The sequence below is a fragment of the Cygnus atratus genome, chromosome Z, assembly GCF_013377495.2.
Source record: "Cygnus atratus isolate AKBS03 ecotype Queensland, Australia chromosome Z, CAtr_DNAZoo_HiC_assembly, whole genome shotgun sequence".
Classification (NCBI taxonomy): domain Eukaryota; kingdom Metazoa; phylum Chordata; class Aves; order Anseriformes; family Anatidae; genus Cygnus; species Cygnus atratus.
The window spans coordinates 49,009,342-49,037,040 of NC_066396.1; the positions used below are offsets into that span (position 1 = coordinate 49,009,342).

The window sequence follows — 27,699 nt, forward strand, 5'->3', positions numbered from 1 at the left end:
TTTCTCTGCATTTCCTTATGCATATAGATACTTCCTTGGAATAAATACTGTTTAGCTAATTACTGTTTATTCCTAATTTCACATTGGAAAGGCTATAAAACATTCTTCCTTGTTCTGTTTTAATATTTATGGTAGCTTTTTGCACCTTTGTTCACTAACATTTAGTGGTTTCCAAATATAACAGTCCACTAAGTAATTCATAAAATAAGAAAATTCTTAATAATTCTTTTCTTCTTGCTAAAATCTGCATTACGCCCACAAAAGTAGTTTTCCTACTATTCAGTGGGATTTTAATTTTAAAGCTGCTCCAGACATTACAGGCAGTTTAGTTCAGATGTTTGTGTGCTTTTTTCTTTCTTTAAAATTCAGTTCTCACTATTTATTTTTTCTTTGACATGGAGTAGAGGGAGTGGCTTTTAGAAGTTGTTTGGAGATCACCTGACCTAATTTCTGTGGTTTGAGTTAATGTATATTTAAATAACTTAGGTAACCACTTCATCTGCTTGAAAACTAAGTTCTGAATAAATGGAACTGTAGAAGAACACGATGAGGAAATCTGTAGCAAGCTTTACAGGATTTCTTGATCACACAAACAACATATGTACTTTTTTTTTCTTCTTTTTTTTTTTAATATATACACTTTTTTCTTGCAGTTTTGGGGTCCTCTGCCCTCAAGTGATGATGGAATGCATCTGTTTTACGTCCTTTTAATACTGTGGCACCCAAGGCTGCACACCATAGTACTCAAGGTGAGGCTGCACCAGCGCAGCGCACAGCAGGATGATCCCTTCCCTTGACAGGCTGGCAGTGCTCTGCCTGATGCACCCCAGGATACGGCTGACCCTTTTGGCTGCCAGGGCACACTGCCGGCTCACGCTCAACTTGCCATTGACCAGAACCCCCAGATCCCTTACTGTGGGGCTACTCTCCATCCCCTCATCCCTCACTCAGTATGTACAGCCAGGGCTGTGCCTTCTCAAGTGCAGAATCTGAGACTTGCTCTTGTTAAACTTCATGTTGTTGGTGATTGCCCAACTCTCTAATTTGTGAAGACCTCAAGGCCGCAATCACTTGAGATTATGGTTGCAATGTATCAGTGAGATGTAGTCAAAAAATTGTGAAAGAAATACTAAAATTCACCTTAAAGCAGAATTGCAAACTACAAATCCACTACAGGGGAATGGGAAGGATGCTGAACTGCATGCCATCACTTGTCATTTGTCATTTAATGCAACTGGCATATCATAACCTAAGTTTCCACTCTGACAAAGCCAGGTAACATGCTCTTTATAACTCTGTCCCAGGTCTTCTGCCCTTGTAGTCAGAACTTCCTTAAAATGACTTTGTATGCAGCAGCTAAAGCAAAACAGTAGCAAGCAGCATACCTGACATCGTTCTGCCTGCCTGAAGCCTTAACCTCCATGATTTCTCTAACCACACATTAAAGACAATGCAATGAACATCAATTTCTAGACTTTTTTTCTTTTTAAGAACATACTGATACAGCGCTAGTCCAACATTAAGTTTCCATGTTGAATTTCCTCCCACCTTACATGCTTAAAATCTATTTAATTCCACTATACCATGTCAGCCAAACTGCTGCAGAAAGCTTACTATATAATGTAGCCTTGGATATCACACCCAAAAGAATTACAGTCTGAAGGCCATACCCTTTGTGCTGTGACATAGTCAGACACAGCTAACAGGGAAAAGTGCAAACTTGTCCCTTCTCTTTAAAACCACTTGTTTTTTCACAGTCTGAGTTTGTGCTGACTCTCCAAAAATCCCACCAAAAACTGACTTCAGGCTGTACCTCTGCATATTGTAATTTGTCCCCACTTGTGGGACAAAACCTGAACGCAGCCTTTCCAAACAGAAAATGTTTGAATTGAAAGATAAAAATCTTCACAGGAATATCAACGCTGTCTCATCTGCACGGGGACAGCAAATAGAACAAAGGTTTTTATCCTAAATACACACTTGGAACAGAAAGGAAGTGTTGTAATGACCTTTTGATTTTTTTTTCCTTTACATACTGCCTGGAAAAGGTACAGAGTATTGCACAGGTCACATTCTGCTCTTTTTTGTTACCAGGGCTCTACTGCATGGACAGCAGAACAACAAAATTCTCATGCTCAGCTCCGGAGATGTCTTTCATCTGGTAAGTGTAATTCAGGGGCAGGTGAATCAACCTTTGCATAAAACCACTGACCTCAGAGGGAAGGTTACAGTTACATCTGCAACTACTACAGTAGCAGACGTAACAGGAGAACTGTTTCCATTTTTTACGGCTTAATGTAGGGAATGCCATCCCCCCTCCCAACTTCTACAGACCTTAGTTTCACATGCTGTTTATTTAATCCTAACTAGTCCTGGACTCAAGCCATATCCTTTTGGGTAGGTGAGATAGAAAGCTGAAGGATTATGAAAAGAAAAGATTATTTAAACTTACTGATATTTACCGAAGTATAAAGATATGCCCTTCCTCTCTTTTCCTCTCTCCGAATTTACTGTTGTTGAAGAAAATGCAAAGTCACAGGAAACATCAGCTTTTAAAAAAGTGAATAAAGTTCTCATAAACACTTCAATAGTGCAGTCTTCCAACAGAATTCAAAAGATCCGGATGTTTACGTCACAAGTTTAAAGTACCCCATACTGGCAACATACACATGCCTTCAGAGATCACTGGATTTCTACTAGAGTTATCAAAATATCAGACCTTTGTAGCTGTAAAATACCAGCCTTAATAATGAATTCATGTTGCAATTTGTCCTTTGTGTGAAATAAGTAATTTCCATAAGTAATAAAGTTAACAATCTAAGATTTGACAGCCTATTGAATTCCAGAGCTTAGGATAAATTCTTGTGAGTAGTTTGGAAAGAGTTATCTAACGCAGGGAAGTACTAGGACTCAGATCTTCCTGTAAGTTGGTCAGCCTTTATTTTTAGCAGTTGTCAATATTTTTTTCCCCTTTTGTAAAGGAAGCGTAAAGAACTGCCAGTACTTGAAGCTCAATTACTTTATTTACAGGTCCAGTATGATACAAACATGGCTGATGATGCTATCCATGCAGTATTCTGTCCAGTCCAGCACCTTCAGCTAGCACGACCTCTAAAAAATGCTAATGCTAGATTTAGTCACTGAAGTTGTCGTAGGTTTTTTGATCTCATATTGCCTGAAAAACTGCTCAAGAACTCAGCACTGTAGGGAAAGTACAAGCCACTTTTCCAGATTAAACTCTTAATGCTACTTCTAGATCGACTCTTTGTGGAGTCACACTGTGGTGTACAACAGCAGTCCCCATAAAAATAGCAGCTAAATGCTTCCTTTACCAAAGTGCACAGAGAAAGGGATTAATTTGGCACTGCTAAATTAGCACAGCCACCTTCACTTGAAGACCATAAAATCTTCAGCTCAAAACCTATCATGCAAACGAAATCAATTCACAGATTAAATTTGTCACTGTGTTTTGTGAACCTCAGCCTGCAGCAAACGTACTATGAGTATGCTGAAAGACTATGCTTTTTTTGAAGAAAAAAAAAAAAGTAAGAATCCACGTTAAATAAAGGGGAGGCAAAGGTGGTTAGAACAACAAAAAAAATGTAATATTTAAACAGGAAAAATTGCTTGGCTGTATTTAATGCTTTCATTAAAGCTGCAATGCACACAAAAAGATTTCACGAGGAGAATGCCAGGGCTGAAGGCTGTAACAGACATCTTGTAGATGATGTCAAAAACTGAAGTGCTTTGAATTTTCTTAAATGCAATCACTGAGGTGACAATTCTTCTATCAAACTCTGACTAAGCATGTGGCTACCTTGAACAGACCTGAAACCAGCCTTTACACCAGCTAATCCACAAACAACTAATAAGCCTGTCACTCTTTTACTTTAGTAGTCTTTTGTCTATCAATTAAATTTTCCTCATCTCAGCACTTGAAAATTCAGTTCATCTCTGCTGCCCATGAATGCAGGAACAAGGAATGCTAATATGCAGAACCATAAACATACTGCACAGGAGTGTAAGGAAAATTGCTCCTATGACCATTGATTTCTGTCAACTGTTTTGATCATATCCTTTATTTTCAGCAGTTGTGTATATTATTCTGGTAACACATTCTGTATTTTTGCTATGAGTTTTCAGGATGTAGGCACAATGAAACATACAACTGCCTGTTGGATTCCAGATCTGCTATTTCCATTTCTATTCATGTGTCAATTCATATGAAAGATTAAAACCTAATAAACACATGACAGCACAACAATACCAAAGTAATAGTCACATGCAAATCCTTTCTCCACTTGCAGTTTCTTCAAACATCATGAGAAACACTGCCATCTACTGTTAGCATCACTGAGTTTTGCATCACTGAGTTTTTCAGTACGTATTTTGCAAGGTAACGGGCAATACTATTTTACGTCATTATAAAAAGAGTAAAGACCTCCCAAGCCACACAGTTTTATGAAATCAATCTGAAGGGTAACATCATTAGTACACTATTCCCCTACCCTAAAGCAATGGCTCTACCGGAGATGAATTCTCTTCTAATTTCAGTATGCCACAGGATCTATACCTTAATGGTTGGATATTTTGTCATTCTTGCCAAAACACAGCTAAATTATTTCTGCTTAAAAACTAGTCACTTCGCATATGGTAATGTTCTGTTTTGTTTCCTCATTGCAGATGCAACTACCTTCTATTCTTTCTCCCTTGCCTATTCCTCTCTTAAGTTCCTTAAGGAAAAAAGGCAAGTTCCAGAGGGATGGGAAACCATAAGTATAATGCAGTTTGTCCTTTCGGAAGTGACACAAGAGGCTACAACAACACATCCACTACAGACCAAGACATCTGTTTTGTACTGCAGCCTCCAGACCACAGCAAACAGAAAGAACTGCAGGCATTTCATTCTACCTCCGATCATTTGTGTGCTAACATCTAGCTATGATGCAGAAAACATCAGTGCAGTTGAAAGAGGGTTACTGACATGTATTCACTGCTGGCTACGCTGCACATGGCAGCTGGAGGCAATAGTTTTAAAAAAAATAAGTACTTGCCCTGTTGCCACACTATGTGAGGGAAAGATTAGATTCAAGTACTATTTTTTTTTGGTTTACACAGTCCATGTCAGAAAACACAGGGATATGAGATACTGACATCTTTGATACTTATTAAGTAGGTTAATTTGGATCTGAAATAGCGTAGTACGTTAGTACTTGGCTACCTCATTCTTGTGTGTTACTACACTTACATCCTAACACAATACCTGATACTGATTTAACAGAAGATTCTGTGTATGGCTGGCTCCAATTAAAATGGAAGTGAACGAAATTCTGTGATTAGTTCAGTGAGAAACAAATGAGTTTTCTTTAAAAAAATAAAATGAATTGATAAGGGCTTAGTAAAACTCACCATAAATTCAGTCTAGGCAAGTCAGATCACTTGCAACTAAGTAAGAAGACACTTTCCTTTGGAAAATGCCTCATTACGTTACTATAATACTGTAATCACAAGATAAACAAAAACAAAATTACTCACAGACCCTGATATCTACAGCAATATCCTGAGGTGAGGTTATGGTTAAATTCTCTTGTTCCACTGTCAACCACAAACTCAAACCCTGCCAACCCTACTTGTTCAAAGGTGCGAGCCAGAAGAAAAACACTACACATGCTTTCCCATCTGCAACACCAGAATAATTTATTCAACCTTAAGAAGTCTCAAACATTACAGTATTTTAGTGTACAGTTAAAAACAACTTCAGAAATCATGCTTTTGGGTCAAAGCATAAACTTAACGTTGAGCTCCATAAGATGGTTTTTCACTAGTTCAAAGCAGTATATGATTGATGATAAACTTATAAATATTATCAGGATTAAGAACTGCATTTCACTTGCATTTAGTTTCCAAAAACACTGGATTGCTAGGAAACAATCTCCGTCTGATAATTACCATAATTAAAAACTTCCTGGCTGAAGTAACACAATTTAGCACTACATACATATATATATACACACATATATATATAGTTATGCACTTTTTTTTTTTTAAGGGAACTGTGTCTCAAACTTCTGTGGAAATATTAGTGTCTTCCACAAAAGATGTCCATGATGATATCATAACAAACAGTAAAACTTAAAAACAGTTTGGTTTTAGTCCATGTTCTTGGCAATAATAATAAAAATTAAAATTTGAAGAACAGTTAAGACAGGTATCTACTGCTGTTTTTCACAGGTCTCATTACCAGATATTATCCTACTGGGGAGAAGGGCATACTCTCCTCAGGATTCATGCTTTTTCGTTGGTTTATCAAGGTAAGGAGTATTGTCTTGCAGCAGATCCTTCCTGGGTATGAGCACTGAAAAAAAAAAAAAAAAAACCTACAAATATCATCTTATGGCAAATACTACTTAAAATCATAAAGTTGTTTTAACATTTACAAACAAAAAATCAGGTTACTAAAATAAGAATTAAACTTCTGGTATACATACAAGCAGCATCATGGTAACTATCTAAGACAAAATTATACTGGTTTTACCCTCTGCTAGACAGAATATTTCCTTCACCTTTTTCCTTTTAGCAACACTGAAAATATTTTAATAGCATTAATAATTCATAAAAAATGTCAAACTGTTGCAATAGCTCTTAATAAGAAAGAAAATGGCAATTTTAATGCTCCTGAGTCAGATTATGTTTACTTCAACAATTCCCAAAGTTAACATTAAATTTGGCATAGCCCTCCACTTCAACCTCTTGAAATCTAATCTGTAACAATCATCTTGTCACAGCTGCCTTAAAGGCCAACAGAAAAAGAAAGCATCAAATGACAATTATGCCCGCTATATCCTCACAGAACTGCATCAGGTCAGGGTTTGTCTAATTACACATCACTTTAACCTGTTTCTGGTTAGTTCTTGCCTTTTAGCTCTTAGAAATCAGCCTGTCCTTTCTTCCTGAGGGGAAGGAGCTGTGTTGTGTTGGATTTGCTCAAGCAGTACAAACTAAATCACAAACAGCTCAAATCATAATGCTGTACTTTGACTAAGTCAGATATCAGCTAAGCATATAGCAAACCTGTACAAATGTACGTGTGCACATGTGTGCAATGACAAACATTCTGTCCCAAGTACACTGATACCCTGTGTACTGTAAGAAAGAAAATTGATTTCCTTAAGGTTATGTTCCTTTTGCCTTTGTGGACTGACAGCAATCCATTAAATAAGTTTCTAAGACCTTTAAATAAACTTGCAATTCTGTTTCTCTTACAGTGAAAAGACTGATAATTAATCTTATGACAAGTCATATTGATATACACACCTGAAACAGATAACAGAAATTAAAAAAGAATTTGATATAAAGTACTGAAAAACACTAAGTACAAACAGATAATGACTGAAAGAACTTTTAAACCTTCCTTTAAAAAGAAGTTTTGAACGTATGCTATGCACTCAGCATATCAAAAAAATCAGAACATGTAAGCATGTGTGATGTGTTATTAAAATGTAAACTCTACTTGTACCATTAGAAACCAAAATGAACAGAATAGAATGGAACATGCTGGGTAACGTAACTCATACTGGATCATTTGGGGAAAAAAAATGAAAAATTGTCTAATGTGACTAACAAGCTCTTAAATGAAAATGTCTTATCTCTAGTAAGGAAAGTTCAACCTAATTTACTAGTAAATACAAACTTGACTATACACAGCAGTCCCGATTTCTTTTTGGAAAGTGTAACATTGCCCTGTGCACTGTTTCTAAAGTTATGACAGCACGCAATAATATCATTTGATTAGGGAAAACGTTCCCCTTACCAATCAATATTTGTTCTCACTGCCTACGACCAGAGATGCAGGATTGCAGAGAAAGAAAAACAGCATATGTAACTAAATCGTGTATTGTCAGCTAAAATACAAAAAGTTAGAGTCAAAAGATTATGAACTCAGTTAAGGAAACAAACTGCAGCAATAGGCTTCTGAAACATATTTTGCCTAGTTTCTTGTTCCCCTCTCTTCTTTCATGTGACAGAACTAATCACTTCAAACTCTTTTTTTTTTTTTTAATGAAGCAAGAAAATTAATTAGTAGTTAATTATTACTAAGTTTATACAGCCCAAATGTAGGTATTTCACATTTTCACTCCATATAGGCCAATACACTTTCTATTACAGCAACCTACAAATTTTCTAAAATAAACATGTAGCACTAAAATAAAACGCTATGAAAAGTTAACTTTTCAAACAGATTCACTTATTTTTACTTGCCAGCTAATAGCAACTCAAGCAGCCACCTTAAGACGCACTACAAATGATTTTAAATGTTTTTATCTTAACTGTAGTAACTTAAAGAATAGCTCATTCCGAAGCAAGACAAGTTCACAATATTTCTTCCATTCTAAAGTAGAAAACCATAAACACATTTTCATATCTATTTGAACACAACTGAAAGCTTCTTAAAGGCTACTTATCCTTGAATCTGCAAATGAAAATAACTTTCTTTTCCTCTAAATCAGCACCAAGCCTCTCATGTAACACACGATGATACCACAAAAACAACATAGGAGATAACTGAAATTCTATTGGCACTGTGAAAGTTACCACAGAGAATAAAAATTAAGGAGTTTGACCTTACTCTACTACAACTTTTTAAATCAAAGCTGTATTGAAAATGAATACCTGTTCAATTTACTACTTAAGCGGACTCATGTACCTACAGAGGGACTTCCTACAACAAACTTTCCTCTGTAAACTGGCTCACAGGTACCAAAAAGCAAAGGGGAGTAAAAAGAAGGTGATTATTTTCATCATGTACATGCTTGCTTTAAGTAAAGTTAAAAGAAGCACAGTTAACGAGTCAAAAGATACCACTTCCTTAAAGATGCAAGTGCTCCAGGCACGGCTTTTACAGACAAAACTCTGCTTGCAATGTCAGAAAGGAAAAATAAAACTAGGAAGCCCTCTAGACAGCTATCCATAGACTGAACTGAAAGTTAAAGTCCCACTTCCAACTTTTTCCTTTTTTTAATCTTAGACATTTTTTCTTTACAAAGAGGCAAGGATGGGAACAGCAGTATGACATACTCAAAAAATGGAGCAGCAATGGAAACCACACCCATTGATAAGTATGTACCACACTAACCATGCTACTCAGCATAAACTGTTACCAAACTGTGGTGACAACTCCCTTAAAATTCTGGATATGGTTTCAAAAATTTCTAATGGCACACTCTCTACTACCAGTGACATTAATACTATAATAAGAGCTATACTAGAATTGCCTCTATCACAGTCCTATCTGATTAATCAAAGCTGGATTCTTAGGAAAGACACAAATACACTAGAAACCTGCTCAAGCAATGGTACTTAGGAACTAATGTTTTGTTACTGATCAATTTAGTACGGTATAAATGTCTGTATATTCTCTCTGGAAAGAGATTTGCTTTTACTCTTTCTACTACAATATCAAGCCATACATTTAGTTTCATCTTCTGCTTTTTTGTATTTTGACTTATAACCTGCTTCTGGCCACAAAGAAAAAAACATTGCCATGACCTTTATGAATTATTGTGTAAAATCAAAAATGATTTTTTTGGGGTATTAGGTGTAAATGTAAATTCCAGCTTCACTGAATACTCTCTGTATAATTAAGCAGGAATATCTACCCACTCTTGACATTTTTAATAGTGTTCATTCTTATTCTGGGAACTTTTAACATAATGCTCTACACTTTTCTAAGCATTCCTGATCTTTTACATGATGACTCACTACCTGTCAAGATTAAATATTTCTCTCTTCAATATATATTCCAAACACACACAAAACACATGGCTCTCAAACTGTGACGGCTGTTTTGAAATTATTATTTTATTCTTATTACAGAAATATCAAGCATAGCAAGAAGCAGAGCCTAGACCTACCCAAAACAAATACAGAGAAAAAATTAACAGGCAAGAAACTGCATAATGACATCCTTTGTGTTCATAAGGTCAAATACACCCTGTAGCATTTATTGCTAGATGACAAAGTTTCCCTGGCTAATACTAGACTCTGAAAGACCTCCATCTACCATGCAAACTTTGTCGTCACCTTTTCTCCAAGAATTCTGTAAAATTAGGCAGGGGCAATTCCGTCACTGTATTCTTATGATGATGTTACAGGGGACAGTGCTGAAAGCCCTGCTAAAGTCAAAAAAGACGACAATCAATGCTCTTCCCATGCCCACTAAGTCATCCCTTTCATCACAGAAGGGCATGAAGTTTGTCAGGCACGATTTCATAAACTTTTTCTGACTACTCACAGTCACCCTTCTGTTCTTAGTATGTTTGGAAACATCTTCCACGAGAATTGGCTTGCCATCTTCCCAGGAATCAAGGTGAGGCTGACCAGCCTGTAGTCTCTCAGGTTCCCTCTTGCCCTTCTTGAAAAGGGGAGTGACATTTGCTTTCTCCAAGTCCCCAGGCAATTTCCCAAATCACCATGACCTTTCAAAGACAGTTGAGCAGCCTTGCAATGACATCAGCCAGCTCCCTCAGCACCATGGGCGCACTGCGTCAGGTCTCATGGATTTTCGTATACCCCATCTGTATAAGTGTTCCCTAGATTTGTTTGCCTCTACCAAAAGTAAGTTGTTCGTGCTCCAGATATTTCCACTGATATCTGAGGCCTGGGACCCCTGAAGGCAAATCTTATGAGGAAAGAATAAGGCAAAGAAGGTACTGAATACCTTGGCCTACTCCATGTCCTTTTTTACTAGGTCCCCTACCCTAATCACTCGTGGACCCACACTTTTCCTCCTCTTCCTACTGCTAAATTTGAAGAAGCTGTTCTTGCTGTCCTTCACATTCCTTGCCAAGATCAACTGCAGGTGGACTCTAACTTTCCTAACCCTATCCTTACACATTCACATTGTATTAGAACATAAATTAGTATTTGAATATGAATCCATTTGGATTCCATTTTCTGTGATGGAAATTCTGCCTTACAGCCCCTGTTGGCATTCTCTAAATAGCTTTTGTCACACTGCCACAGCATGCCTGCATTCCCAGAAATGTCTCAAAGAACGTTCTTAAGAAAATGGAAGCCGTATAATGACAGAAGGTCTTGCATGGATATATCGCTGGCTAAACTGTGCAAAGTCCATCAGTGCTGGTCAATTTTTAAGTGCCACCTCTTAAAAGCACAGGAGCAGGCAATTCCAAAATGTTGGAAGTCGAGCAGGCAGGGCAAAAGGTCAGCTGGGCTGAGCAGGAATCTTCTTCTAGAGCTTATGCAGAAAAAGAAAGCATACGGCCACTGGAAGTGAGGTCTGGCAACATGGGAGGACTACAGAGATGCTGTTTGCCATGGTGGGGAGAAAATCTGTGTGGCCAAAGCTCAGTTAAAGTGAAAGCTGGCAAGCACCGCGGCTGACAACAAAAAGGACTTTTAAAGTATGGTAACAGCAAAAGGAGGACCAGAGATAATGTAGGTCTGTTACTTGATGAGGGTGGTCACCTCACAAACATGGATGTAGACAAAGTAGAGACATTTAACTCATGTCTGTCTTCAACACCAATGATGGGCCCTGGGATACTCAGCCCTGATTTGGAGGACCATGACTGTGGGAATGATAAATTCCCAGCCAACTCCAAACTTGTGCAGGATTTGCTTATCCAGCTGGATGCATGCAAGTCTATGTGGCTCAATGGGATTCATCTCAGGGTATTTGGAAAGCTGGCTGATGTCTCATGAGACCTCTCTCAATTAATTTCAAATGGTCTTGGGAATCTGGAGAGGTCCCAGTCAACTGGAAGCTGGCAAATGTTATCCCATTTTTCAAGAATGACAAGAAAGATGAACCTAGTAATTACAGGCCTATCAGTCTCACTTCCGTACCTGGTAAAATTATGGAAAATATAATTTTAGGAGTTACTGAAAAACACCTGAAAGATAATGCAGCCATCATGAGTTCATAAGGGGAACGTCCCGTTTAATTTCCTTCCATAACAAGGTCATCCACGGGAAGCCAATTGATGGATTTTTTTTGTATTTCAGCACAGCTTTTGATACTGTTTCTCACAACATCCTTATGGACAAAATATCCAGCATACAGCTAGACAAACACATAATATGATGGGTGATAGGTCAGGATCAAAGGGTTATAGTAAACGGGGTTACATCAGGCTGGCATTCAGTCACTAGTAGGGTTCTGCAGGGCTCCATTTTAGGGCCACTTTTCTTTAATGTTTTCATAAATGACTTGGATGCAGTACTTGAAAGTATACTAAGGAAGTTTGTGGACAACAATAAATAGGGAGGAGCTGTTGACTCTCTTGTGAGAGTAGAGAGGCCTTGCAAAGAGATCTTAACAGACTAGAGGGCTATGCAAACACCAACAATATGAAGTTTAACCAGATCCAAGTGCTGGATTCTGCACCTGGGAAGGAGAAACCCTGGTTATACATACAGACTGGGGGATGAAAGGACGGAGAGCAACCCCAATGAAAGGGATCTGGGGGTTTTGGTCAACAGCAAGCTGAATATGAGCCAGCAGTGTGCCCTGGCAGCCAGGAGGGCCAACTGTATCCTGGGGTGCATCAGGCACAGCATTGCCAGCTGGTCGAGGGAAGGGATTGTCCCGCTCTGCACTGGTGCGGCCTCACCTCGAGTACTGTTTGCATTTTTGGGTGCCACAGTATAAAAAAGATATAAAACTATTAGAGCGTGTCCAAAGGAGGGCTACAAAGACAGCAAAGGGTCTGGAGGAGAAGATGTATGAGGAGCAGCTGAGGTCCCTTGGTTTGTCCAGCCCCGAGCAGAGCAGGCTGAGGGGAGGCCTCATGGCGGCCTGCAGCTCCCTCCCGAGGGGAGCGGAGGGGCAGGCGCTGAGCTCTGCTCTCTGGGGACAGCGACAGGACCCGAGGGAACGGCATGGAGCTGGGACAGGGGAGGGTCAGGCTGGGTGTGAGGGAAAGGGTCTGCACCCAGAGGGTGGTCGGGCACTGGGACAGGCTCCCCAGGGCAGTGGTCACGGCATCGAGCCTGCCGGAGTTCCAGAAGTGTTTGGACAGCGCCCTCAGACACAGGGTCTGATTTTTGGGTGGTCCTGTGAGGATCCAGGTTTTGGTCGTAATGATCCTTATGGGTCCCTTCCAACTCAGAATATTCTATGATTCTAAGTGAAAAGTAATGAAAGGAAGCGAAAAGTAAGTGAACAGTTCTCGCAATGGAGGGGTGTCAAAAGTAGTTTTCTACACATATTTTCACTGATATCCATGCTTTTCAACGTATTTCTAAATGACCTGGAAAAGGAATTGAACAGTAGACTATTTTTCCAATGATACCAACCTGAATAGTTTTTAATGTAGAGACATTCAGTGCACGCAGGCTCAAAAAAATACCAAATGCAAAGAAACTGATAAAGTTTCCTTTGACCACTTAAATGATTTTAATGAAAACAATGTAATTTAGTAAAAATAAATAAATGAACGTGGCAGCCAAAAATGAAATATTCCAGGTTTGCCCATAGCCTGATGACTGGTGTTAGCTCTGATGCCCTCCTCACTTGAACACATACAGGAGAACTGGAAAGAATGCAAAGAAGAGCAACAGAATGATCACAAGCGTTCAGTAGTTGTTTCACAGAGAAGCCGTTCCACAGATATAGAAAACAAACCAAAGGCAACAAGGGGCTTAAAAACCCATGAGAAGCTTGGTGAAAACGGATAGTGATTCATAAGCAGGACTTCACTCCAAACGTACTACAGTAAGCACTGCTTCATGCAAACCATAGTAAATTCTCTGATAAAAACACCTGGATGCAAGAAATTTGCATGGGTTGATGGAAGCAAGTACACGATACAGAAATTCACTGAGGATAACTAAAACAGAAACCATCCCTGGCTCTGGAGGTGTTGTCAGCTGTAAACACCTGGAAGATATGAAATGTACTTGCTTTGTTCCTACTCTTCCACTGCCATCTGCCTAGGATCACTGTAGAATCATTGCCAACACAGTCTAGACATATCTTTGCCCTTGATCATTACGGCTATTCTAAGCCTGAAAACAGACACAAAGATTTACAGACACCACTAACTCATAGAATGGCTTGGGTTGGAAGGAACCTCAAAGGTCATCCAGTTCCAACCCCACTGCCATAGACGGGGACACCACCCACTAGAACAGGTTGCTCAAGGCCTCATCCACCCTGGCCTTGAAAACCTCCAGGGATGGGGCATCCACAATCTCAGCAACCTGTGCCAGTGCCTCACCACCCTCTGAGTGAAGAATTTCCTCCTAAACAGAAGAGAAAGGAAATGATGTATACACCTGAAGACTTCTCCTATAATCCACTACACAGCTGTTTGGTGTAAACTGAACCTACTACTTCTCTTCTGTCTGCCTACAAGACTAGAGGACTTCCAAACCAGGAGTCAATATCTCAGAATCTGATAGGCCTTTCCATCAAGGTCATCGTTGTGTGGCATATTCCAAGGGAGAACCTGCAACTTAAGTTGTCAGAATAAGGTTTTGGATAGAACACAACAACCCTGTACAAAAAAAGCTATTCTATAGGCAGCATACACACTGCATTTGTTAATTCTCCTCATGCAGCTTCTACCTATTTGGCAGAGCAAAAACCTAGAGAAATTGTGGTTAATTCCTTCAGACATACACTGATTGATTATCCAGCACATGCAACTTGACTTGCTAACTAATTGCTGCCACTCCTAATGGTTAAGGTACCAATTAAACTTATTTTTCTCCATGAGGGCATTAAAGGCAGTTTGTGCCTCTCTTCTACCAGCTTCCATATTTCAAAAAACAACAACAAACAAAACCAAAAAACAACTGTGTAGAAAATTTGTATCTTTGAAACTTCTACTGGTTAAATTATACTGTACCACTACTATACTATATTATACTGTATGGGCAGAGAAACAAACAAGAGGAAGACTTCTGCCCACTCTATCCCTCTAATAAATGCTTGTAAAACTTGAAAACTAAGCAAACTACAACATTTTTAACCATCTTTAAGCAAGCAGCTTTACTCACGTATTTTGTCGGAATCTGTGTGAACTGCCTGAATAACAGAAGTTCTGAGGATCACTTCAACATCTGAAGCTATTTTCAGAAGCTAGTAAAGGAAAAAAAAAAAGAGCAATTTAAATAATATGCAATTATTCCTGAAGGTATTTTCTACATTGGAGAGCTATTCAAATACAAGAGTTCTATTATTCAATAAGCTACCTATGATCTATACATAGCCTTCACTTTGGAGGTCATGGAGTACCAGACAAGCTGACATACAAGCTACAGCATGAGAGGAAGGAAACAAGCTCAGTAGCATACAGCAGTATAAAATCTATACACCCAATTAAACCTGCAAAGGAATAAAATATAATGCAATTACCACAAAAATTAACTCTTTTCCAATGATCACAGATATCAGTGAATGCCTCAATAACATAATTCAAGTACCCTTTAACGAAAGCGCAAACTGGCTCTTTTAACATTCCTGCTCTTGAAATAAGGACACAAAAATAGGGGCAAAATATAACAAGAACACTGAGGGTTAATGAAAAAATACATAGAGGACCATGATTAGCAGAGGCATTAATATTTGGCAAAAAGCCCAGAATTCCTTCCCTCATCAAAAGGATAAACAGAGTAATCCTTGCCAATTTTGCTGAGCAATTACCAGAACTGTAGTACTTGTTTGCACGATACCTTCATCAGAAATAAATGAATTAGCACAAGTGAGTCGCTCTGGGAGACATGCCTACACTAGGAAGTAGTGCGTACCAACAGGAGAGGATTTTTGCAAAGTACAAATAGGAGCTGAGGACTTGGCATCCACACAAAATTTCTATGCACCCTCTCCCTTTTAAAGGGTTTGGACTAGGTATCTTCTGGTTCCCCCTGTGCAATGTGCATTAGCAGCCAGACTGCACGCTCTTGAAGCACACCTTCCATTTCAGCTTCATCTTAAAGGACTTGTCGTGCGCTCTGAGACTGCTTCACAAAAGAAGCCAAATCACAGTATGTGGAGACAACCAAGGTAACTTTAAAAGCGCACTCCTGTTCTGAACTAAAATGCTGCCGTAGATGCAGCTGCATCTCACATTCTAATATTGCTGACAGTTACTCCTACCTCCTTATGTCACTACATACTTTAATATATGATGTCATATTAGAAGATATTGCGGCTTTCAACTCTGGCAAAGCAATGAACAGTGGATGCTCAGCATTTACTTTTGTTAGTTGAACAATAATTCCCCTGGTGTTTATGCAAATAATTTTCCAGATTCTTAAAAGTCCTGTAGGTCATTTGATTCAGTTCTTCTGCATTCAAGTCACTTCAGTATATATATATATAACACCCAGCTTCTATGGTGTTCTAGGATACTGCAGTTTTGATGAAAGTCAAGAATTTCTTCCACTGACTTTTTTAAATCAATGTATCATAAACCCATATTAAAAAAGTTACGTATGTATTTTGTTGGTTGCCACTCCTAACAAATATAGTTTTAAAAACTACAGCAAGTATTTTTTTGTACACCTATCACACACAGAACATACAATTTAACAAAGCAGATACCTGGAACATAAACAAAGAAGTATTACTTCTAGGGCCTGACAAAAAGCAGAAATGCTACAAAGTTTGAAAGGGTTAGACTTATTTCTGCAAGGGACAGATGGAAGCACTTTACAACACATTATTGTCAGTGTTAGAGCTACACACTAGCACCCAATGAAACTGGAAATGTGGCCCCTTACAAGGCTGAACGATAATGTCTATATTATTCCTCCAAACAGATAGTAATAACCAGAAATAGCTAACAGAGAATTTTCATTTCACACCTCAGTGAATTTTAGAAGAATTACTCAGTAGAATGTGTTAAAATAACTGAACAAAGGTAATGCAATGTTCTATTCCTTTCAATGCACCATGAGGAAAGAAGCAAAAAAAAACCCGAACAACAAAAAGCCAAAAAGGCCCAATAGCATAAATAATCTCTCTGAGCTACAATAGTCATGACCATTTGCCTGTTTTCTACCTCCTACAAAAGAAGCCACCTCATTTGTGATCAGGAATCAAAGTACCTTCTTGTCTCTGCCAGTAACTGTGCAGATTATTTAAAATCTTCTCCCTCTTTCTGTGCTTCTCTGCACAACAAACTAAACAGGTAAACTTAAGTGAACGAAGCTCAGGTGTGTTATAAGGAAAACAAATATGTTCCTGAAAAATAGCAACATAAAACACTAACACTAACATTGTGCTAAGTTTCAAAATAAGCAAATTGGAATACCAGAAGAAGCCTTCTCCCTATATATTGTTGTACGTGCAAAATTCTATGATATACTATCTATAAAAAAAGATCCATGGAAAAGCCTTTTCTGACTCACCTGGCTTTCATAATGATTCAGTAAGCATTTGTGTTGGTTTAGAGATCTTTTAAGTAAAAGGCTCCCCTTTTATAAGTATTTTTATTCAAATTGGAAAAAAAAAAACAAACATGCAAACAAATAAATACCTCGTTTATTTTCTCTTCAGATGTCTCATTTTGGTTATTTTTAAATTCTTCATTTATCTTTTGTCTTGCAGCTAAATAAAGCAAGCAAAGTAAATAAAGTGTGAACAAAATCATAATCGTGGATTTGTCACTGTCAAAGCTCACAATCCCACAACCATTACATTTGCCTCGGGGTTGTTAACCTGGCTTATGTCTATATTCCTTTGGCTACCTACTCCTTTCCCCTAAAAGAAAGACATCATTTCCTTCCTGGTGCACTCAGTCCAAAGTCTTAATACAAGATTTCCATGGACTTCAGGTGATGTCAGATTTTGAGTTGACTGGTCCAGCACTAAAATACAGTGCTTTCATTGCTCATCTAGCATTATAAGCCTTAAAAAGAACTGACATACAGAGGCCATTACTAAAGTGTCAGTTACTGCAGAAGCAGTATTTATCCCCTGAAGGGCAGCCATACATAAAGAGGATAAACTCCAGCACTTAGAGTTAAACATGCTCTGGTTGGACTGAAGAGAAGGAACGAGGGGAAAAAAAGCTAAAAAAATCCCAGAAGACCACCACAGTTCAATAAAAACAGATGGTTTCCTTAAGAAGCTTGACTCTTAAGGGTCAGTTTTTTATTTCAACTTAAAGGATGTCTGTTTATGGACACAAACAGGTTTCCCCAATAATTGTCTATAAAATGTGGAAAGGAATCATTCAATGAAAGATAATTAAGAGTTTTCTCTTTGTATGTTCTTTTGCCTACTCCTTAAGCTCCTTCTCTCTTACAAAATATGTACATACACATTTCACAAAAGAATGAAAACATCTGAATATAAATTCTCCCCTCTCCAGCTATTTTTCATACAATGGCATTGATATACCCTCCCTCACAACAGCAGCATTGTTTATGATAACAAGTCAATAGAAATAAACATTCATGGCTTCATATTGCCTGTCTTCTCTGTATGCCATCACAACGAACAAGAAATGGAAAAAAAAATATCAAAATTTCCAAAAATGGGAAAAGTTGCAAAGAATACAGAGAAAGAACAAAATACAGTTGCTATTTCTCTTGAAAAGACTGTTTGGGTGAGACAGGAAAATTACTACTGAAATTACAGTTGCTTAAAATAGGCATAGGCCAATACTGAGAACAAAAGAAGTACTCCCATCTCCTTCCCTTGCATTTTTGGCTCTTGCATCACATACTCACTGGTCTTGAGAGAAGAGTTAGCACAGCTAAATACAAACAGGAGCTGCAGAATTGGCTCGAGTCAATACTAAGCATCATCACCTCCTCTGGAAAAGGGAGTATTATTAGCTCCCTTTATCACTTTTACACCCTTAGTAAAAAGAGCACAGGTGCAGCAGCATCCCTGTAACATTAACAAAGAAGCCCTATCAAGTCTCCACAGACACGGCAACGACACATACTGTAAGCATCCATCTTACTCAGGCATGTAACACACAGAGAAGAAGTTCCACAAAAAGGTAGGTAAGCATCCATCACACAAAAATCTATCTTACCTTCAAGGGCTCTGGTATCATTTTTAAAAACTTCTTGCCGGGTTCTGTGTAGCAATTTAAAAAGCTTCAAAACCTGTCAATACAACATCAATAGGATTAGCTTGTTTGCCAGCAAGATTCTTAGTTAAAACGAGCAATTAACAGTGCTGTGGCTTTCACACTGCTGCCTTTTAGTATGACATCTGGTATGAAATCAGTACCTGAAACACTTTACTTCAATTCCTGATCAAATAGCTTGCAGCCAAAGCAGATGTAAGGAAATAAAATTCCTAGATGGTTCTAGATGTTACAAATCAATCTGAGATGCTAGAGAGTACTAGCAATACACTTCTAAGTAATCATTTGGCATGGTCGGGATATAATCCTGAAAACACTTTCATGCAAGCATATTTATTGTGCCAATATCAAATACAAACAACAGAACCAGAATACCTGTGCAAAGATTTTCATGGTTACATTACTGGATATTCTCCAATTAAAAAAAAAAAAAAAAAGAGTTAAAGTATTCTCACACTTAAAAGCCATTGTAAAGAAAGTGAACTTCCAAAGGATCTCGAAATTGTATATTAACTAATTAGAAAAAACATTTTTAATTTCTCCCTGTAATACACAGTTATAACCTTCTACAGTAACTTCTAGGTAATGGGGCAAAACCAACAAAAAATAAAGTATTTCTCTAAATGTAACTGCCAGATCAGCAAATAAAAAAATCATTAAAAACAAGCACTCGAAAAATTAGGAATTACACTGCAGAGATGACAGATCTTGCTATGGATGTAAAGCAAAAATATTGATAATCATTGCTCACAGGCATATAATTTGGGCTGTTTATTCACACAGATTGTCACGAACTACAGAAACCCTCTGAAACTCCTGACCTCATGCCAATCTGTGACAAGTATCAAAAAAAGTCCGTTAAGGCGACACCTTTTAAAGTTATTTCTACCACTTCCTCTTACGTTGAGGCACCACTAGAAGGCACAATTCTCAGTACCTCACAATAATCTTGAATTGTTTTCTCACAATTAGTATTCCACAAATTTCTCAGAAGGAAACAGAGGAAACGCAGGTCTGTAACTGAGAAATGCCTCTCTTATCCATCACTGTGCTTTGTATCTGTAAACTGGAAAAGCAAGCAAGCCTGTCCCCTGGAGGTAAAAAGCCAATGATGGGACAGCAGCCAGTAAATACATCCTAGCAGGGCCCTGGAAAAAGTGCTGTCTCTTTTTTTGGTCTCTCAGTGACAGAGAAAGAAGCAGCAAGCGTCTTTGAATGCTTTCACTTCCACCAGATGTCAAGACATTTTTAGATTTTTAATTTAAGTTCTCATCCCTCCGCTCAACTGTTCACTCAGCTACATTTTAAGATAATTCATCCAGAGACACAGGAACAGAAAAAGACAGACCAGAAGAGAGAAAAGCTATGAAACAGTAAGAACCTTCAAACAGTTTAGTACTGCTTCCATAACATAACACTAACATAAATTTATTGCTATTAAGGGACAACTTACAAAAACCAGAAAGTTCAAATTTTGTTACACCTCAGAGGAGTAGAGCACTTTATAATTCATGATTAAGTACCCTGTTGTTGAGGATATACTACATATGAAATCAGAGCACGTGGACTCTGCTGACTCCATGCCCTTAAAAATTCACAACCAACAAAAAACATTCCCTATATGGCTGAAACTGTGGAAAATACACCAATACAACTGAGAATCAGCAAGTAAATTTCTTGATCTGTTGATGCATTTTAAAGATTTGACTATACTATTTGGACAGAATATTTTACTGTTTCAGTTCCATAATCTTTCACGATCTTTGCAAATAACACAATTACCATTACAAACAGCTTTGAGTCAAACGTGCACGTGTGGTGAAGCCAGAGGAAGCATTTTGTGATTATTTTGAACTGTTGGATCAACATTTTCCAGTATTTTTTTTTCCTGTGGTGGGGGTGTGTGTTGTGTGTGCGCTATTTACCTGTTACCCTGTTTACCTGCACGCCCCACCTGGAAAGTTCTTCACCACACCAAGCCACAGAAGGGTTACCTCAGACAACCTGGGGGCAGGGGTTACTGATGGACTCACCCCTCCGTGCCCCACAGCCATCTGGTGAAACACAGTACCACCCTAACACCTGATGCTAAGTATTAGCAGCCCTGACACCAGGCTATAAAGCACTAGAAAGGGGCTCAAATTCCCTCGGAAGTCCTCTGTACTGTAAAGGTGAAAGGCTTGGACGCCCATTCTGTCCCCGCTTTTCACCTCTGCGCCGTAATTTATTATTTTAATGTAATTTTACCCACTAAACGACTCCTGCCCCGCAGCTTGCCTCCTTCTTCCACAACCTCCCCGCGGGCAGGAGGGAGGCCACCGCTCCCTCGTTCCGCGTCCTCACCCCTCAATTAACGCCAGCAAAAAAAAAACAAACAAAAAAAAAAAAAACAAAAAAATAACAAAACACTATTAAGCATAAAATTTGCTCCCGGTCGCTACTTCCACCCCCGGGGTGTAAATTACGAACCCGGGGGGTGGGGGCAGCGCAGGGCCCCACTCACCTCACACCCCCCCCCCCACCCGACCCCACCGTCCCCAGCCCCCCGCCGCGCATGCGCGCCGCGCTCACCCGGCCGCGGCTCGCCATGGCGACCGCCCTGCTCCGCCGGGCGCAGGGGGCGGAGGCGGAAGGGGCGCGGGGCCTGGGGCGGGACCGGGCGGCGACGGGAGGCTGTGGGGGAGGTGCCCGCCCCCTGCGTCCCCGGCTCCTGAGGGGAAATGGGGGGCGGGGGCATTCCCTAATATGATGGGCACTGTCTTAGCGACTGTATCCTCCAGTTCCCTCAGGACCCTCGGGTGCATGTCATCCAGCCCCATTAACTCGTATACCTTTAGGTTCCTCAGCTGGTCTCAAACCTGATCTTCTCCTACAGAAGCTGTTGCAGGGCAGTGCTTACACAGAGCCGAGGACCTTTCAGCTTCTGGTGCTGTCCTGCCTGTGAGGAGGCTGGGGGTGCACAAGGGGCTGGGAGGGGACACAGCCTGGCCAGAGGGGTGTCCTGCACCGTATGATGTTCTGCTCAGCAGTAAAGCTGGGGGAAAGGAGGAGGCATAGGATGTTGGGACTTAGGTGTTTGTCTATAGATACCTCAAAGGAGGCTGTAGCGAGGTGGGGGTTGGTCTATTCTCCCACGTGCCTGGTGACAGGACGAGGGGGAATGGGCTAAAGTTGCACCAGGGGAGGTTTAGGTTGGATATTAGGAAGAACTTCTTTACCGAAAGGGCTGTTAGGCATTGGGATGGGCTGCCCAGGGAAGTGGTTGAGTCGCCATCCCTGGAGGTCTTTAAGAGACGCTTAGATGTAGAGCTTAGTGATATGGTTTAGTGGAGGACTTGTTAGTGTTAGGTTCTGACTGTTAGTTAGGTTGGACTAGGTGATCTTAGAGGTCTCTTCCAACTTAGGTGATTCTGTCTTCCCAAAAAACCATTACCCACGATGAGCCCTGGTTTCCTGGATGTTGCTGACACCTGCCAATGGCACCTGCAGTGCTGCATTTAAAACTCTATTTTGTTTGTTTAAAAATGCTGACTGGGACTAAAGAAGAGCTCCAAAGTTAAAACAATTACCCTATTCTTATGCCTACCACAATTAGTAGAAAGGAATCCAACCTAACATTGGAGAAAATAGGCATGTTTTTTAGGTGGCTTGAACAAGGAGTTATGCTCTTCCACACCAGATTTGCCATTGATGGCAGATGTCTGGGCCCCACATGCACTAATGCCTTCATGGCCTGGGGCCCCCTTCAGCCCCAGGGCTGTCAGTCACCGCCCCAGTGATGCCACAGCAGGGCCCAGCTCCAGCTCCCACAGCCCTGTCCAGCCTGGTTCTGGTCAGACTTCTCCAGGTTCAGGTTCTGGCACTGCCATGGTTCCCAGATGTGCCCTACCCCACTCAGCCAACTCCTAGCTTGATGGATGCGTCTCAAATACCCTGAGAGTCCTTCAGCCAGTGATGTGTATTGGGTTTATGTGGCAAGTGCTTGGTAGTGAGGGACTTGCAGGGGTGACCTCTGTGAGCAGAGCCCAGCAGCTGCCCCATGTCAGAGCAGAGCCAGCTCCAGCCCGCTCCAAAAAGGACCCAGCACTGGCCAGAGCTGAGTCAGTGAGCGACGCTGGTTGGGCCTCTGGGAGAGCTGATTTAACAAAGAAGGAAAAAAAAAACTGTTCTGCAACAGCATCTGGGAGAGAGGAGTGAGAAGCAGCCCTGCCGCCCCCCAGGTGAGTGCAGCAGGAGGGCAGGAGGTGCTCCAGGCAGGCAGCAGCAGTTCCCCTGCAGCCTGTGGAGAGGCCCCTGGTGGAGCAGGTGGATGTGGCCTGGAGGAGGCTGCGGCCCATGGAGAGCCCCCGCAGGAGCAGGCCCCGGGCCGGAGCTGCAGCCCGTGGAGAGGAGCCCACGCAGGAGCAGGGGGCCTGGGGGGAGCTGCCGCCCACCCGTGGGGGACCCGTGCTGGAGCAGTTTGCTCCTGGGGGATGGATGGACCCCGTGGTACAGAGCCGTGTGGGAGCAGTGCTTGAAGAGCTGCTGCCTGTGGGCAGCCCCCGCAGGCTCAGTTCGGGAAGGACGGCATCCCGTGGGAGGGACCCCACGGGGAGCAGGGGCAGAGAGGGACCATGAGGGAGCGGCGGAGACGAAGCCTTAGGGACTGACCGCAGCCCCCATTCCCTGTTCCCCTGCACTGCTTGGGGGGAGGAGGTAGAAGAGGGTGGATGGGGGAAGGTGTTTTAGTTTGTTTTCAGTGTTTCTCACTTATCTTGTTAGCAATAGGCAATAAATGTCTCAAAGCTCCCTACACCGAGTCTGTTTTGCCCATGACGGTAACTGGCAAGGGATCTCCCTGCCCTTATCTCAACCCTTGAGATCTTTTAATCATACTTTCTCCCCCTTTCCCTTTGTGGAGGGGGAGTTAGAGGAGTGCTCATGGTGTTCAGCCACCCCACAGGGTAAAACCACCCCACGGTGCCCAGGAGCTGCTCCCTGCTTTGTGCCAGCAGCCGCACGGTCTCCACCTCAGAAACCCCTGCAAACAGCGCAGGGCCTTCAGGCAGACATTTACAGCAACTCATTATTCTCCTGCGAATCCCCGTGACACAGACGCGACCCGCTACCAGCACCCATGTCACAGCGGGACGCAGTCCCACAGGACCGCCTGCGCAAGGCTACAACCAGACCGTCCCACACTGCCGCAGCACCCTCCCTCCAGCCGCACCCGCCCCCCCCGCCCGGATCCCTCCGCGCCGCATGGCGCTCACGCTCCCGGAGCCGGGCGGGACGAGGGGCGTGCCCGATCCCCAAAAGACAAGCGAGACGACCAATGGCGAGGCGGGATCGGCGGCGGTGGTGTGACAGCGGGCCAATGAGCGCCGCGGGGGGCGTGGCGGCGGGGCAGAAGCGCGGCGGGCCGGGCGGGCGGCGGGGCAGGCGGGGGCCGCCATGTCCGACGAGATCAGCAAGGCGCAGGCGGCGCGGCCCGGCGGCGACACCATCTTCGGGAAGATCATCCGCAAGGAGATCCCCGCCAGCATCATCTACGAGGACGAGCAGGTGCCGCTCCGCGCCGGGGCCGGGGCCTCGGGCCGGGACTGATCCGGCTGCCGACGGGCGTCGGCTGGGCTGGGCCGGGCCGGCTGGGTTAGGCCAGGAAGGCGGCCTGTGTCTGAGGGGGTGGCTGAAGTTGGCAGCTGTCACGCGTAGGATGCTGCTCCGCTTCTGTGGCGAATCTTGAATTCGCTGTATTAACCGTACCGAAAACCTGTTCCAAGGTTACAGGGAGAAAATATTGATTGAAGGGTTTCAAGGTTGCAAGGAGAAAGTATTGATTAAAGGGAGACTTGTAATCATTAATCGGCATGCAGAGAAAAATATGTTAAAAGTACAAAGTCTCTCTGGATTAAAGCCTTATCGGTATTGTTCTAGTCGCATCTAAAATAAAAATAATTTGCTGAGGTGAAGATTGATTTACTGTGCAGTCAGACTTTTTGGGACTGCTTTTTGTTAGCTACTGCCTCTCCTATCTGTCCCACAAAAAATTTACTTGCTACCGCTTTTTGTCTCATTAAACTATTTGAGTAGTTTACCGTTTGTATTCTCTCTACGGGTGCCACTTGGAACAGAAAAATTGCTTAGGAGATGCTGAATCCAGAGTAAGATTTACGCGTAATTACGTGCAAATTAGTTTTACTTACCAATTCTTTGTTTACCACTCTTCCCTGTTCAGGAGAAACAAGCAGCTCACCAAGAGAGGTTTAAAACCAGACTTTTTCTAAAAGGTAGTTTAAGATAGGACCAGTTGGAAGGTAAGGTAATGCAGTGGCCACTGTCAGGCTTCAGTTTAACACTATTCGTCTCAGTAGGATTAAAAAATCAGTAAAGTTGGAATTGCACAGGAAGTTCGTTACTGATTCACAAATAAATGAAAGCATCTAGGAAATGCACATTTTGAAGAATGTTAAGCATGTTACTCCTTGAGGCATAACTCAACCAGTAACTACTGCAAGTTCTGCTGTGACGTGTGATGGGTAAGTCAGAGATGCCCTTTTAGAAAGCAGCAGCGTGCACGCGCAGTGGGGGCATCTGTAGATTGTGGTGGCTGCAGCAGTGGGACTGGATTCTACTGTCAGCTATTTGCCTAAACAGCCATGGCTCCCTTTTCTCTTTCTCCACCTATTGGAACTTCCCAATTTAATGTAAACATCTATTTCCTTGTCCTGATTATGTTGCATGCTGAATCCCACTTCTGGAGGTAAATGTTAGTAGTGTCTGAATTAATCGTGATACTTAAATAAACTTAGTTGTGAATGAACTACTTACTACGCACAGTTGTTGATGTTCCATAAGTGATACCTTTTCTTCAATTTGGGAATGTCTGAAGTAGGTCCAGCTTTAATATACTATTTTGAAATAGTCTTTCTCTGAAATACGTGGTGTTACTGAGAACAGAAATGTGATATGGCTTCAGCTGCATAACTGCCTTGTCATCTCTGACCAAGGCAATAGTCAGACATTCATGGAATATGATTAGCAACTGTTTGCTATTTGTTTTATTGAACAGAGTGAAATCAGAGAGGGAAATAAGCAGAAATGTACTTTTTTTTATAGATCCCATCAACTCAAGTTAGTTGTTATGTGGAAATGACAAATCACTAAGTTAATTGCTTGTTAACTTGTTGAGAAGACAACAGCTTTTAAATAGCACTTTAGAAAAATCATTATTCGCTGTTTATGTAAGCAGGTATTTTGTGTGGAGAAATTGGAGAAGTGCGAGTAATACATCACTCTAGAAAAACCCGTGTCTCTACTTCTGTTTAGGGTATCTGATAATCTGCATAAGTGTGTGTTCAGTGGGGCATGCTGACTTGCCTAAACTCTTACCTTTCTCTGAAGTAAATTGTTTTTCACCTGTTTGTTCTTCCTCCAGTGCCTTGCGTTCCATGATATCTCACCCCAAGCTCCAACACATTTCCTCGTGATTCCTAAGAAGCCAATTGTCAGGTTATCTGAAGCAGAAGATTCTGATGAATCTGTAAGTACTGTTGAAGCTTTCTGCACACCAAACCATACCTCTAAATATTTCAGAATTTAGTAGGTTCTCCCACTTTTCCTCTTGGCATTACAAAGAGGTAAAGTAGTTTTCTCACACTATAATTATACATAGGTATAAAACACTATATATTCCTTTGCTTCTAGCTCAGAATTGGAATGGAAGTAAGGTTTTCCAGTAAAAGTACTGATTTAAAGCAAAACAAGTTTCTGGGTATGGATTTATAGTGCAAAATACATTGTTGTTTTAGAGTACAGTCTGATGTGTGCTTCCACATTTTACAGTAAGCAGTACTTTAATATAGAGAACAGGGCTTGGGGTTTTTGGCAGGTGAAAGGTCAGTAAAGGGGGATTAAGCAGAGGGTTCCTGAATACTTCATTTTTAGCTATATACATGAAGTACAGAGATTTTTGTAAGCCTTTACAAGGTAAGAAGGATTTTTTCGTCTGAACCAGAAGTTTTTTCACCTGATCTACTTACGTTGCCTGAAAAAGTAAATGGGGGCTTTAACCATGAGGCAAATCTAGCTTCTGCATTACTTCTGTAGTCTGTTATCCATAGCTCTTTTTTGCACCCCTCTATATTATGCTTAGTCAGTCTTCATAGCTTTGCTTGGAAAATGTCAGTTGGCTGACAGCAATTTGAAGAGCCGTGGCTGAATTTCTTAGAATTGGCTAACTGACCTCTCTGAATGGTTCTCTGCTCTCATTCCTTCCCTTCTTGCCCTCCCCCTTTTTTGTGTGTTTTTTTTTTTTTTTCTCCTCCAGCTTCTTGGGCATTTAATGATTGTTGGCAAGAAGTGTGCTGCTAACCTGGGCCTGACCAATGGATTCCGGATGGTTTTGAATGAAGGGCCTGAGGGTGGGCAGTCTGTCTATCATGTACACCTCCATATTCTGGGTGGTCGTCAGTTGGGCTGGCCTCCTGGCTAAGATTTTTGCACCACAAGAGATACTGCATGCATGCAAATCACTAGCAAATAGATTTGTTGCCCATCAATCTAGCCACTGTTAATGTAAATTTTTTGGGGGGATATGTGTCTATGAAAGGTAATAAATGCTCTGAACAACATTCGCACA

General features: G+C 41.2%; 1 protein-coding gene across 3 annotated transcripts; it reads right to left on the minus strand.

Annotated features, from left to right (window-relative positions):
• Positions 1-5,671: 5,671 nt before the first annotated feature.
• LYRM7 (LYR motif containing 7) lies at positions 5,672-24,623 on the minus strand. 3 transcript variants are annotated; one of them, XM_035569364.1, is made up of 5 exons: positions 24,332-24,623; positions 19,023-19,095; positions 17,511-17,581; positions 15,028-15,109; positions 5,672-6,355 (listed from the first exon to the last, which is right to left on the minus strand). In XM_035569364.1, the coding sequence occupies exons 1-5, from the start codon at positions 24,605-24,607 to the stop codon at positions 6,279-6,281; spliced, it is 579 nt and encodes a 192-aa protein (XP_035425257.1). In that variant the 5' UTR covers positions 24,608-24,623; the 3' UTR covers positions 5,672-6,278. The 3 variants fall into 3 exon arrangements, with proteins under 3 accessions (XP_035425257.1, XP_035425259.1, XP_035425258.1); XM_035569366.2 differs by lacking the exon at positions 24,332-24,623 and adding an exon at positions 21,651-21,740; XM_035569365.2 differs by lacking the exon at positions 5,672-6,355 and adding an exon at positions 13,490-13,556.
• Between the last annotated feature and the right edge of the window lie 3,076 nt (positions 24,624-27,699).

What these genes read in the sequence shown, in the direction of transcription:
- LYRM7 (XM_035569364.1), bottom strand. Translation starts at nt 24,607, where the DNA reads ATGATGCTGGCGGGGATCTCCTTGCGGATGATCTTCCCGAAGATGGTG. An exon ending in TGATACCAGAGCCCTTGAAG is followed by an intron (nt 17,582 to 19,022) that starts GTAAGATAGATT and finishes TGCTTTATTTAG; the next exon opens with CTGCAAGACAAAAGATAAAT. An exon ending in CACAGATTCCGACAAAATAC is followed by an intron (nt 6,356 to 15,027) that starts GTGAGTAAAGCT and finishes TTTTTTTTTCAG; the next exon opens with TGCTCATACCCAGGAAGGAT.